This window comes from Mercenaria mercenaria, chromosome 3 (assembly GCF_021730395.1).
Source record: "Mercenaria mercenaria strain notata chromosome 3, MADL_Memer_1, whole genome shotgun sequence".
Taxonomy (NCBI): domain Eukaryota; kingdom Metazoa; phylum Mollusca; class Bivalvia; order Venerida; family Veneridae; genus Mercenaria; species Mercenaria mercenaria.
Genome location: NC_069363.1, coordinates 10,129,228 through 10,143,001, shown reverse-complemented (window position 1 = coordinate 10,143,001; position 13,774 = coordinate 10,129,228). Strand labels below are relative to the sequence as shown.

Sequence of the window (13,774 nt, the reverse complement as noted above, 5' to 3'; positions counted from 1 at the left end):
GTTATGTAATTTTGCCGCCAAAATCAGATGATTTAATACAGGCGTAAATATCAACTTCTGCAATTTATGGCTAGTCATGCAAAATAACGTTTACCCCCACCTCATATAAATATTCTTCGTTCATTCTCCAATTTCGGTTGAGAAAACAATTGGAACTCAGTTTTTTTTTTTTGTTGTTGTTTATAACGTTTGGTAATATTGCTTCAGTAATACACAACTTCTGCTGCTCTAACATCTATCAATTCAGATTTGAGCTAAATTAATATGTTTTATTCAAACTTAATAAATATTGGGAACGTTTCAAATTGATGGCGCCGAATAACCCCCACAGGGTTTAGTTAATAACGACTGGTCTGAAATGTGTAAACAAAGGAAACAAATCCCTATAATCTCAATTGAGCCGCGCCATGAGAAAACCAACATAGTGCGCATGCGTTTGCGACCAGCATGGGACCAGACGCTAACAGTTTCTCTAATTGCAATAGGCTTTGAAAGCGAACAGCATGGATCCTGACCAAACTGCGCGGATGCGCAGGCTGGTCTGGATCCCTGCTGGTCGCAAACGCACTATGTTGGTTTTCTCATGGCGCGGCTCAATTGATATTATTTTAAGGAAAAAGTTTGATCAGCAAAATTTTATTGATTCAAACTTAGCAACATAATCATGTTTTTGTCCGACAAATGCCATGTTTCTGATATCTTTCTCGAAAATAAAAAACATTTGGCCAAACAGTGTCACACAGAAAATTTCCGAGCATTGTAATAGCAACATATCGTGAAAACATAGCATACTGGTATAACAGAATATATAAACCTTTGTAGGATATGTGTAAAATGATAGCAAAGGTCTCCTTATCAAATTGTGTACTTTAGACGAAACAATAATGGATACGAGAAACTCAGTAGTTGATTATTACTTAAAAGAAGCTATTTAAAATTAGATGGTCCATTTATCATCAATTTATAAAAACATATGTGTTTTCAACACATAAGGAATTTGAAACATTTCTTTTTTGTTTTACAGTATCTTTGGCAATAAGACCAATTAACATTTTTTTTACATATTATCAAAAAGGACTTTCAAACAGATAACTTTAATGTATAATTTACAATTTGAAGATTCTATAATTCTGTATCGCTTATTGTCATTTTACTGTAAAACATTCACTAACGCACGTAGTCGTTGCCTCTAAAATGCATATTCCAATGAAAGTCAAGCAGTCTGTTATTGAAGACGAAACTCAGTTCTCTGTCTATATTGACATCGAGTCTTACAACCTTAAATCACAGAAATCTGCGCATTTTAAGTTAATATAATATGAAGATTCTCATATTGTTCGTCTGTTGTCACGGCACATAAAAGGAAATACGAGTGTTTCCTTCACAGATCCCATGTCGATGACATCTGTACTAGTAATTACAGCCAAAATAAATTCTATAATTGACAGTTTTTACCTTAGCTTAACACTGATGTGAGCTTGAAAAGCAAAGGAATGTGAGATGGTCTTTCATGCTCAAACGATCTTCTGAGTGAGATTTACTGAAAATGTAATGTTTTTCCCCTTAGTTTTCGGTCCTGATGGGGACAACGACTACGTTATCTGACTTACAGGGAAAATTATCCCTTTATGTTTGACTAAAATTTGAACGTCGTAATAAGTATTCTAGCATAAAACTGTTTTTCTTATCATTTTTCTAGAGTGTTTTAATAGGAGAGAAAAGATGTGTTAACAGAGAGATTCTCGCGCTCACGTGCTGTAAAAATACTGTTTTATATATGCGCGTCCCGTGGCAAAGAGTACACGTATCACGGCCCCAAAACGGGTGATTCAAAAGGAAATGACGTCAACGTGAAAATCAACTCAGATATTCCCGCGCATTTCATGGAAATTTAATGATGTTGAGGGACAATATATTCACTTTTTTAACTTTTTAACTTCGTGTTTTAGCGCATGTTTGTTTCGTGCTCTAATATCTGCGGTATGGGATTGGTAGGTGCCCGAGCCCGGACATGCGTTATCCCTACATTAGCAGCACGACGTCCGACCCGCAGTATCTCAGGCCGTCTATTTCCCGTCAAAATTCTATTCAGTATATACCACGAAAATAAGCGTCTGACTCCTGCTTTACCATACTGTAGATATTTCTTCTCTTGAAATCCAAATATCATGCCAAATGCAGTTTCTCGGACCTATTGTCACGTATTCGGCTAATGAACATATAGTAAATTTCACAGAAACACCAAATCACAATGTGTGTTGTCAGCTGATTTCTCCGGCCAGTCAGATACTGGATGAATATTTAACCCAATGTTTAAATTCAAGCAAATCAGATCGTGCATACTACGATTTCATTTACCCACATATATCATAAAGTTGATATGATATTTGTTTGCATACCTGACATTACTTAAATTCTAATTTGTGATTATCAACATTACACTTGCTTTTAGAAATTCCATCTGCACGTTTATACACATGCACATACACCTGTGAAATCCAGAAGTAGATGTAGGAGTCAGATGTGGGAGTCTATAAGTGTCCAGGTTCTGCTTGTATACAAATCTTGGAACTGTCGGTCATCTGCTGGGAAGCGTTTGTATTTGTGTGTATACACTTAAGGGAGTTTTGCACGTTCGGATGTTTTTCTACAATGTAGAATTTGATTAAACCCTTAAATCTTCAGAATATACCTAGAAAATTCAGCAAATAAAAAATATTGGGTCGTGTGCTTGATTTTTTGCTTGACTGATTTGAAAAATTTGTACCTCGCGCAATTTTTCTTAATGGGAGTCTATGGGAAAATCACAACTTTCATAACATTTCCGCGCATAGAAACTTTTCCACAATGTAGATTTTAATGAAACTTCTCACAGTCGTATATAAAGATATGGTCTATAATGTGGTGAAATAAAATGTATAGGTCAGTGTGCTCATTTTTGAGATATTTGACCATGATTAAAGTAAACCGCACATTTCAGGCTAATTTTAAGACATTATTTTGAATTATTTAACATGTCAGGATTTTAATTATTTGCAAGATTTTTCAGGTTTTTTTTCCCCTCAGTTATAAAACAAAATGAGATTTTCATGTTATGTAGCATCATCAGGCCATTGCAGTTCTGTCAGAATGGCAATAAATATACCGACGACTACAATACACTGCGTCGAGTGTAATTCTGCCGCCAAATCCCAATGACTATTTATTCCAGCCTGTCAGGCAAACTTTTAAATAAATCACCATCATTCCCAAACTTCGGAAATTAAAATGAAAACATATTTATTTCATCTTCTGTTGAAAAAGTTTTGAAATTTAATTAAAATAATACAAAATGCTCATCAAATTTCCATTTTTTTCTGGTAGAAATCTGCACGTAAATAAATAATTATATTCCATTCAAAAGTGAAAGCTCAAATTATTGTTGCCTTATAAGAACCGTTTAGAAACTGTTGTGCTAGTACTTGATTTTATTCTTTAAATATGTACCTTTGTGTTATTGAATGACGACGATACAACAATGGAAAAAATGAAGTTAGCTAATTATTTCAAAGAATAGCTTTTGGTTTAGATCATCTACGTTTTTCTTACTAATTCGAGTGTATTTTAGCATATTAGAAGCATCCTCTTTTGTTACTGTTTGAACCACCCAAGACCGCAGCAGGGCTATTCGTTCATAGCGGTTTAATTTTGCAAATCCATGAACTATCTGGTCTCTTAGTATGGCTGTATACGAAATATCCTTTTTGAATTTCCAAGCTATTTCAATGATGTCAAATTTATGGCCAAAAATGAATGTGGTTTTCCATCTGTAAAACTTTGGCAGAAAAGCTTTGCAAAGAAAATCACAAGGAACTGTTGTTACATTGTAACTGAGACATAATGAACGTTTTGTTACAATCCATTCACAAATTAAATAAGTCAAACTCGCTTTTTTAACAAACAATGGTGTCGAAATGGCTGGAATTTACCACAGAAAATACACTGACCAATTATTGTGACAATAAATTCAAAACTAACCAAGATATTTTGAAAAGTTTAAAAGTTCCTTATACTACTTTCGGAGTTCATCATGCACGATGTCAATGTATTTTCATATGTTTAAATTGAAATAAAGGAAAAACTTCATTACGGAAAAGGTGGCAGTACTTATGTAGGGATAACGTATGCTTTTTTATCGTGTTATAACATCTCAGAATCCCGAGTGATTGGTTGGTGCCCGAGCCCGGTAGGATTCTGAAGATTTATAACACGATATGAACATGTGCTAACGCTATTCTAGTATAAACTAATAAATGAATATACAGTCCCTCAACGTCACTAAAATTCATTAAAATGCGCCGGAATATCTGCGTTGTTTTATAACGTTGACGTCATCTACTTTTGAATTATCCGTTTTGGGGCCGTTATACGTTTACGTTTTGCTACGTAACAAGCATATATAAAAAGGTGTTTTAAAAGCACGTGAGCGCGAGAATCTCTCTTTTAACACACGTTTTCTCTCCTGTTAAAACATCCCCGTAAGTGACAAGTACAGCAGTTTTATGCTAGAATGTAGGGATAACGCATGTTTTTTCTGTGTTCTAAAATCTGCAGAATCCAAGGGATTGGTTGGTGCCCGAGCCCAATAGATCATAAAATCATTATTATTATTATTAATAATAATGATAATAGATCAACGATATCTCATGTGTTCTAAGATTCACATGCATTGATATGATTTGGTCATGTGGTAAAATGTATCCTTGTATTATTTCTTTAACAAATAAAAATCTTTTTATGCGTTTGTACTAGTTAACACAGAGATTGAAAGTCAATTGCTGTTACTTTTACTAATCCACTGTCAAGTATTTGCCATTTCATTTTGAAGATTGCACATATTCCTCAACATCTAACGTTCCTGAATATTCCAGTGGTTCACAGATCACCTTGTATACTACACATAACTGAAAAGTTCAGTTGTTCACCAGATAATCTGGAATATTACAGATAAAAGCTCCTCAATAATCCAAGCGTTCACCACATCATCTTGTATATTACGGATGAACGCGTCTCAATATTCCAGTCGTTCACCACATCATCTTGTATATTACGGATGAACGCGTCTCAATATTCCAGTCGTTCACCACATCATCTTGTATATTACAGAAAAACGCTTCTGAATAGTCCAGTCGGTCACCAGATCATCTTGTATATTACAGATAAACGCGTCTCAATGTTCTAGTCGTTCACCAAGTAATCTTGTATATCACAGAGAGACGCTCCCCAGTCTTCCAGTCGTCCGCCATATCAACTTTTTTGGCAATGATAAACGCTCCTGAATATTTCAGACATTCATCAGATCATTTTGTATATTATAGATAAACGCGTCTCGATATTCCAGCCGTTCACCAAGTTATCTTTTATATTACAGATAAGCGCGTCTTAATATTCCAGGCATTCGCCACATCATCTTGTATATTACAGATAAACGCGTCTCAATATTTCAGTCGTTCACCACATCATCTTGTATCACACCATCTTGTATACTACAGATAAACGCTCCTGAATAGTCCAGTCGTTCACCAGATCATCTTGTATATTATAGATACACGCGTCTCAATGTTCTAGTCGTTCAACAAGTAATCTTGTATATCACAGATAGACGCTCCCCAGTCTTCCAGTCGTTCAACACATCATCTTGTATATACGGACAGACGCTCTTCAGTCTTCCAGGCGTTCACCACATCACCTTGAATATTACGGATGAACGCGTCTCAATATTCCAGTCGTTCACCAAATCATCTTGTATATTACAGATGAACGCGTATCAATATTCCAGTCGTTCACCACATCATCTTGTGTATTACAGATGAACGCGTCTCAATATTCCAGTCGTTCACCACATCATCTTGTATTTTACAGATAAACGCCTCTCAATACCAGTCGTTCACCACATCATCTTGTATATTACAGATAAACGCGTCTCAATATTCCAGGCGTTCACCACATCATCTTGTATATTACGGATGAACGCGTCTCAGTATTCTAGTCGTTCACCATATCATCTTGTATATTACGGATGAACGCGTCTCAGTATTGCAGTCGTTCATCACATCATCTTGTATACTACAGATAAACGCTCTTGAATAGTCCAATCGTTCACCAGATCATCTTGTATATTACAGATAAACGCGTCTCAATGTTCTAGTCGTTCACCAAGTAATCTTGTATATCCCAGATAGACGCTCCCCAGTCTTCCAGTCGTTCGTCACATCAAATTTTTTGGTAATCATAAACGCTCCTAAATATTCCAGACGTTCACCAGATCATTTTGTATATTACAGATAAACGCTTCTTAATGTTCTAGTCGTTCACCAAGTTATCTTGTATATTACAGATAGATAAACTCTCTCTAGTCTTCCAGTCGTTCACCATTTCAACTTTTTTGGCAATGATAAATGCTACCCAATATTTCAGTCTTTCATCAGACCATCTTGTTTATCGCACTGATAAATGCTCCGCAATATTCCAGTGTTTTTGCCAGAAATTTTAAAATACTGATAATAGTTCCAAAACATAGAAGAGGTTCACAAGATCATCTGTTCATCAAGATTTTCTATTCAAAAGAACAGTTGCGCTCACCAGAACAACTGCACTGTACCGATGTTGTCTTCTTCCTCTTCTTCGTTTTCTTCGAGTTCTTCCTCTTCTTCGTCTGTATCATCTTCATATATTACAATGACAACCGGCTCTTCTGTAGAACAAAACATAGAAAATCGTTATTTATATGAGCTGTGCGTGCCCATACTAGTGCTTCTCGGATTAGTTTTAAAAAAAAACTTAAACAAACAAATGCATGCTATTCTATGTAGTCTGCTTCATTAGAATTCAAAGACAATTAATTTTCCTGATCATTTACTAGAAATTGGATATATCAAAATAATGTATAAAGACGCAGGTTTTCATGTATATCATATTGGTACCAGTTGTTTTTAAAGTGATCGGTATTTGGACGTGGAACTAGAATGATGAGAATACAATCATGTACTATGCAGTTTTTATATAATCAAGAGTCAAATCAGAACTAACGTATAGGACAAATTTTGCTTCATAGAAGGTTGTATTCAGGTGTTTGGTAACATTAATTCTCAAACTCCAACGCAGTGATCTCCCTTGCCGCTTCGTTGGAGTTTGATTAATTCTAGTGAAAATTAACTTTAGGGGAGGTAACCAATCGCTTTACTTGAGGTAGAACTGTAATCAGTATATTATATATTATTACTAATACATGTTCGTTTTATCAGATTAGATATAATTTCTAATGAAATATCGAGAAATATGGATGAAATAAAATGTATATTTCCATGGTAATTATTTTCACAGTAGTTACACATATTTTCCTTTCCGGGACTATTTGAGTATCCCTCGGAAGGCTCATCGGCTTCTTTTGAAGAGAAAAAAAAATACACATGAATAGCAGAGGATATGTGTTTGTTTCAGTGCAAAATCGAGATTTTTCACAAAGTGAACACCATACGCAATATTATGACTAGTGGAGTATCCAGGAGTGACAATTATGGTGTACACAAGTGAAATATGTATCGACCTTACACTAAGACAAATAAATTTAAGTGTAATTGTTTTTAACCAAGTACATTCATTTCACACGTGCAATGCCACGTGCAATGTCTTTGCGTCATGACACCATAATATCGTGACGTCAAGATATCTGTGTTGAAAAATTAGAAGTTTTCAAATTTGTTTTATATTTTACTGCGATGTAGTGTATATCTTTATGTTGGTATTTGTATTTTACATTACTATTAAATTTATTGAAGTGGACCTATAAGTTCATGTTCTTCTATTGTAGTTCCGTAACAATGAAAAATTAAGACAGTGAAACTAGACTCTATCAACTTTATACCACTGGTATATTCCAGTATTGCCTAATCTACAAAACAAATCTACTTTTCTGTCTTGTAAAAGTAAAGAAAGAAGTATGGACATCTAAAACTTAACATAATGACAGGGGCGTACCCGGGCTTTTAAAAAGTATACGCACATGCGGGGGAGAGTGTGGGAGAGATGTCCCGCTCCCGTTGGTGGGGGCACGGGGGCCTCTCAAGGACTTTTTTTTAAAATATAGACTTCGAATGAAGCACTATAGCCGCATTTGAGGATGGCATGATTAGCTTTTGCGGAACTAAACGATCAGATTAAAAATATAGAAAAAAAACAACAACAACAAACACGTATGTCTGCATTGTGTACACAATGATTCATTTTTATGGGTTTTCATGAATAGTATTCAGTAGGTTAGTACTGATGAGTTCATAGTTCCTTTTGATATTGCGTCACCTGCGACCATGAATTAGGTCAGCATTAAAATCGACATTGATTATTAATAATTGGCTCTTGCAAGGAACTACTGATTCAAGGCCATTTGCAAAAAAATAATGAAACTCATACAGTTTTACTAGTAGAATACCTGATAGGAGAATTCTGGAAACGTTGCCATTTGTTTTTTCCGTCCTTATATTTTTTTCTGAGTAATTGTATATAAATAAGACAGTTGGCAGATTGTTTTACAAAATGCAAATCAACTGTACCCTAGTCTAGTTCATTGAAAAAGTAGCCTTTCTGAAAGTGTTTGGCGTCCTACGAATAAGCACACTGAATACAGCAAAAGCGATGCAATAACCATGGCTAGAATTTGCCAAAGGGCAGCTCGTTTTTTTTTATTTTCTATTCCATAGGAGACACGCCGATAACTTGAAGGAAATAAAAAATGCTGACACTTCTGATGTAGTATGGTGGTATGTTTAGGACATGCATTTATTTTCTTAAGATTGATTTTGCTCGTGCGCACGACATTTTATCCCGTGCGCACGACATCTTATCTCGAGTGCACGACACCTTATCTCGAGCACCCGTATAGAGATGTAGGTCATTCTTAAAAAATGTTATGATTGCCTCCCAGCACTTCAAAGAGTGAGTCGGATGGTCGGTAATTCATTTTTTTCCATGTTCTTTTTTAGGTTCGTAACATTTGCAGAATCCTTCCAGATGCGCGCAGAAAGGACAGGGTACCAATCAAGAAGGATACTGCAGATGGTTTTATTTGGAAACACATGCGTTGTGCGTACATACAGGTCCTGAATAGGTGTTCTACAAAGTTTGGAAAACACAGAAACACTCAAGATTCTACATTTTTATTGAAATAGCGAAACTTTGTCAGACATAAGAAATATGCAAAAATATTTTACGCACGTGCGTATTCTGTGTAACGAAAGTTGCGCCCTTAAATGACACTGAAATTATTAAAAGTCTAGCTATTTTAGTAGCATTATAAAAATTATTAGCAGAACAAAAGAAACAAAAATATATAAACATCTTCGGTTATTGATGTCAAAACTGAAAAATTACGCTATTTCCCTAGTTAAAGTATGTAACACCCATTGTCTCAAATAATGTCACTTGAAGGGTGATAGTATGTAGTTTTACGGTAATACTTTTTATATCTTAAGTCTCTCTTTATGTATGATGAGAAATATTCAGTGGGTAGGTCTAAACTTGGGCTAGAATTACAGTTTCTCACTGACCATTAATAACGCCCGGTCATCAAAGCTCTGATTACTTCCAAAATAACATTAATGTTCAGTGTACATTGCGTACAGAAAAATGTTCATGGCGCTAGGAGCACAACTCGTAAATAGCTCTCACTGAAAAGTATTCACCGCACTATGAAGTTTACTCTATGAGTACTGTACGCAGCACTGTGAGTGCTTAATACACGTGCCTGTGTTGTGTTCAATGTCCATGATTATTGCTCATGGAGAAGTGTTCATGGCACTGTGAGTACCACTCATAAATATAATTCACCGCACTCTTGAGTTTTTATCGCTGAGTAATGTAAGCAGCACTGTAAGTGCTTAATACCTGTGAAGTGTTCACGGTTCATAAATATTGCTCATGGAGTAGTGTTCACGGCAATGTGACCCACTGAATACTTCTCACTAAGTTATAATGTTCACAGCACTGGGTAACTGATGAACATTTTACGTAAATCTATAGCATGTGTTTATTTTTTAACCGAATTGCGTTAAAACACCAAAAAGAATCGTTGCACGTTTTGAAATTGGTGTTTCATAAAATTCCTCGATCTAAACAAATAAGAATATTCGCATGGTTATTTCGTTTGTTAAAACTGGTGGAGTTATATATTTCCATTTAATAAGTAGTTTTATAATTATCTATTATTATTTGTTCACTGAAGATAAGTTGTAAACGAAATATCGATGTTTTACTTCTGGAAACAGGTACGGGTATAATTATACCCCTTCATGTAAAAGAAATTACTAATTCAATAACTAGGTGACTGATTTCAGTCAACTTAGTTCTGTCCCTCTGACACCAGGAACGAAAATTCCACTACGGTCTCCCGATAGGTCAGCGTTCTATCGTTATCACTATAGGTACACGTAAGATAACACGATGCTGAAGGAACGAATACACTATGGTGATAGAGCGAAAGAATAATGACGAACGGTGCACGATGGGAAAACGACGAAAAAGACGCAATGTTAGTTTTCGTTTCTTTCGTCTTTTCTTTACTCCATCATCATAGTGCTATTGTTCCATCACATTCGTGCTGTCATTCCATCAACATCGCGCCAACATAATTACTTGTAATCACGTGTACCTGCAATGGCCACGATAACACATCAACAACGCTGTCTTATTATAGCCTTCTTGTCATACATGCACAAAAGAAAAGTGGTCGACATTATGAATTCAACTATTTTGTGTAAGCGCATGTGACTTTGTTGTGTGTTTTAAGAATCAGACATCTTAGTGACGACAATTAATCGTCCAACTGATCTTGCACCAAGTATATGCAATACGGCAACTGTGGTGGTAAAGGATCTCTGCTAAACTAGTACGAGGATGAAGGTGCCATACTTCTTTCCAGTATCGTGCTTTCGCTGCCGCATCAGGTAAACGCAGTACCACGGTCAAACAATGGCACGGTGGTGATGACAGTACAGCACAATAGCATGATGTGAAAGAGGCGAATTCCTTTTAGGCGTCGTGCTGAAACTGTTGCATCATGTACACATGATACCACGTTAGAACGATAACATGACGGTGATGGTGCGAAGGCACAATGATGAAGACGCGAAGTTACATTTCGTGGTGTCTTTCGCCACATCGCCATCGTGTCATCGTAGTTTTGTCATCGTCATTGTGATTTTGTTCCATCATCATCGTACTTTAGTACTGTCATATCATCACTATCGTGTCATTATAATGTCGTAACAACGCGTGTACCTGATGCGACTGGGAAATCACGATGGTCCCAACAAGAGTAGGTATGAATCATGCGAAATATTTCGGATCTGAATCGGCACTGCGTGACTGCAGCCAGACTACCCGGGACGCATGCACAATGCTGGAAATCGTTATACGTGACATTCAGTATAAACTGACTGGCTATGTGTATCTTATATTTATATAGGGAAATATGATAAGAAGAGCTGAAAGAAACTTTAAAAAGAAATTGTAATTATTTTAGATTTTTAGTACATCATATATATCTGAAATGTGCGTATCATTTTATCAATTAGAACAACAAAAGTTATGTTTTGTAATTTTTATAATTATCATCATCAGCTGAACATTAATCATAATTACTAAAATGATTTAATTATGTTTTTGTTTTTCAGATAATTCTGTTTTCTTTTTAATGAAAAACACTGAGTTAACACCGTGAATCATATTTAAAAAAGTTTCGAAAACTTAATTTTCATTTAAAATATCTCATGTGTGGTAAGATTTTCATTTCAAATAATTTTTTATCTGAAAAAGGTGTAATAATAATAATAATAACTTAATTCAAAAAAGGTAACACATAAAGAAATATAAATAACATTACAAATCTATCATAGAAAATGTTACAGTTCAAAAAGTTGTAGGAATTTATATCGGCAATACACTCTCGTGGGATATACAAACAGATAAAGTATGTTTAAAAGTTAACTCAGAATTGCTCTACTGAAGTTTTAACAGAGGATATGAAAAAAATATTCTACAATGCAAATATTTTGTCTGTTTTAGATTACTGCTGTACAATTTGGTATACAGGCAGTTAAGGCTCATTAAATAAGATTTTTGCAGAGTTGCTAGAATTGTTTTGAATAAAGAACTGCAGAGAAGTAAATCTGAAAAATTAATGTTTAAAGAACTCGGATGGATGAAATTTTCTGAACGATGCAAATACCATACTGGAGTAATGATATATAAAACTACAAAAAAAAATCTTGTATCATCTTACATAACTGATATTATATAAATACCATATGGCAGCGTGTGTGATATTGATATTGTCAACCCGAGGGCAGAATGTCACCCGAGGCGAAAGCAGTTAATTGCCCTTGTACGATTATAGCCAAATGATCTTTTCATATAATTTGTGCGACATTTAAGTATTAAAAGTATGGAATATCATTCCAGAATATTCGTTGTGTGGATTCACTTACTTCTTTCAAAAGCAAATACAAAAAAAAAAATATATCTATTAGGATCTGAATAAGCTGCATTTTTCTTCCATTGCTATTTATCTATATTCTATTTTTTTTGCGGGTGAATGTTTATCTGAGTGATTTTACTTTTTATGAGTGTATTTTTTTTCTAATTCAATGGAGTGTTTTTCAAGAGTGAATGTTGTATTTAGATGTTTATCATTCAAATTCTGACATATATTATAACTAGATAATAATTTTTATCTTATCTTTTTTGTGTGTTTAACTGTTTTATTAATATTTCAGAAGGCCACATTGAAACTTAAGATGTTGAATATGTTCTAACACTGTTATATATCTTTATGTGTTACCTTCTTTAAATAAAGTTATTATTATTATTATTATTAAGTTTCAATGTGGCCTTCTATAAAAATAAAAAATACAATAGTTCAACACACAAAAATAGATAACTGATTGTTTAATTATAATAAAACAGAACAAGGATAAAAATGTCTATATAAGGCCTTACCTTCGTCGTACGAATAACCAAATTCTCTTGGCGAAATAGGTTTGGTCAAGGGCAAGGACACAGTGCCGTAAATTATATCACGCAGAGTGGCCTGCTTGTCTACTGTCAACCTCTGGCAAGGTATTGGTGTTGGTGATGACGGCGTCTCCAACTCGGGAACAACCTTATTTGATGAACATTTATTACCCATAGCTGTCTTTTTCTAAAAGCTTTGTTTATTTTCTTAATTGTTTTATGTTGCTGCTGCTAGGTGAATGCTGTAAGCATAACGTCGTTGCTAGCAACTACTGTGGCGTTTCGACGTCGCAACGCCAATAGGACGTCGTCTGTTTTGGCGTCAATACTTGAGGTAATGAAATCGTTTTACGTCATTAAATTTAGCATAAATTCTGTCTTTAAAAGTGTGTACTTAGTTTACTCAATGTCTTTGGAATAAATTGAATATAGAACTAGAAAGTTAATTAAAACCGTATGGCAATAGTATATTGCCAATTAGTAAGATGCACAGACGGAAACTAGAAGAAATATGTACAGACTGCGACATAATTTTTATTTTTTGTTTTTCTTGCCTTGCAGGATATGGATTCATCGCCATTTATAATGAGATGTCAGTAACATATCCGCTTAACTTAAATTTGCATCAGATTGATTTTGATTTTGAGCTCAACAAAAAACTAACAATACAAGTATCAAAAGCGCGGAACGAAGGACATCATATACATTGCATTCTCCTCAAGTGCTCGAG

The 13,774-nt window shown here is 34.9% G+C and overlaps 1 protein-coding gene across 1 annotated transcript; it reads right to left on the bottom strand.

Annotated features, from left to right (window-relative positions):
- Positions 1-1,836: 1,836 nt before the first annotated feature.
- On the bottom strand, positions 1,837-13,311 carry LOC128555484 (bromo and FHA domain-containing protein DDB_G0267958-like). Its single transcript, XM_053537838.1, has 2 exons — positions 13,030-13,311; positions 1,837-6,733 (listed from the first exon to the last, which is right to left on the bottom strand). The coding sequence occupies exons 1-2, from the start codon at positions 13,217-13,219 to the stop codon at positions 6,618-6,620; spliced, it is 306 nt and encodes a 101-aa protein (XP_053393813.1). The 5' UTR covers positions 13,220-13,311; the 3' UTR covers positions 1,837-6,617.
- Between the last annotated feature and the right edge of the window lie 463 nt (positions 13,312-13,774).

Bases quoted from the DNA above. Each gene is read 5' to 3' on its own strand.
- LOC128555484 (XM_053537838.1), bottom strand. From the start codon at position 13,219: ATGGGTAATAAATGTTCATCAAATAAGGTTGTTCCCGAGTTGGAGACG. The intron at 6,734-13,029 runs GTAAGGCCTTAT...TTTGTTCTACAG, and splicing joins TGGTTATTCGTACGACGAAG to AAGAGCCGGTTGTCATTGTA.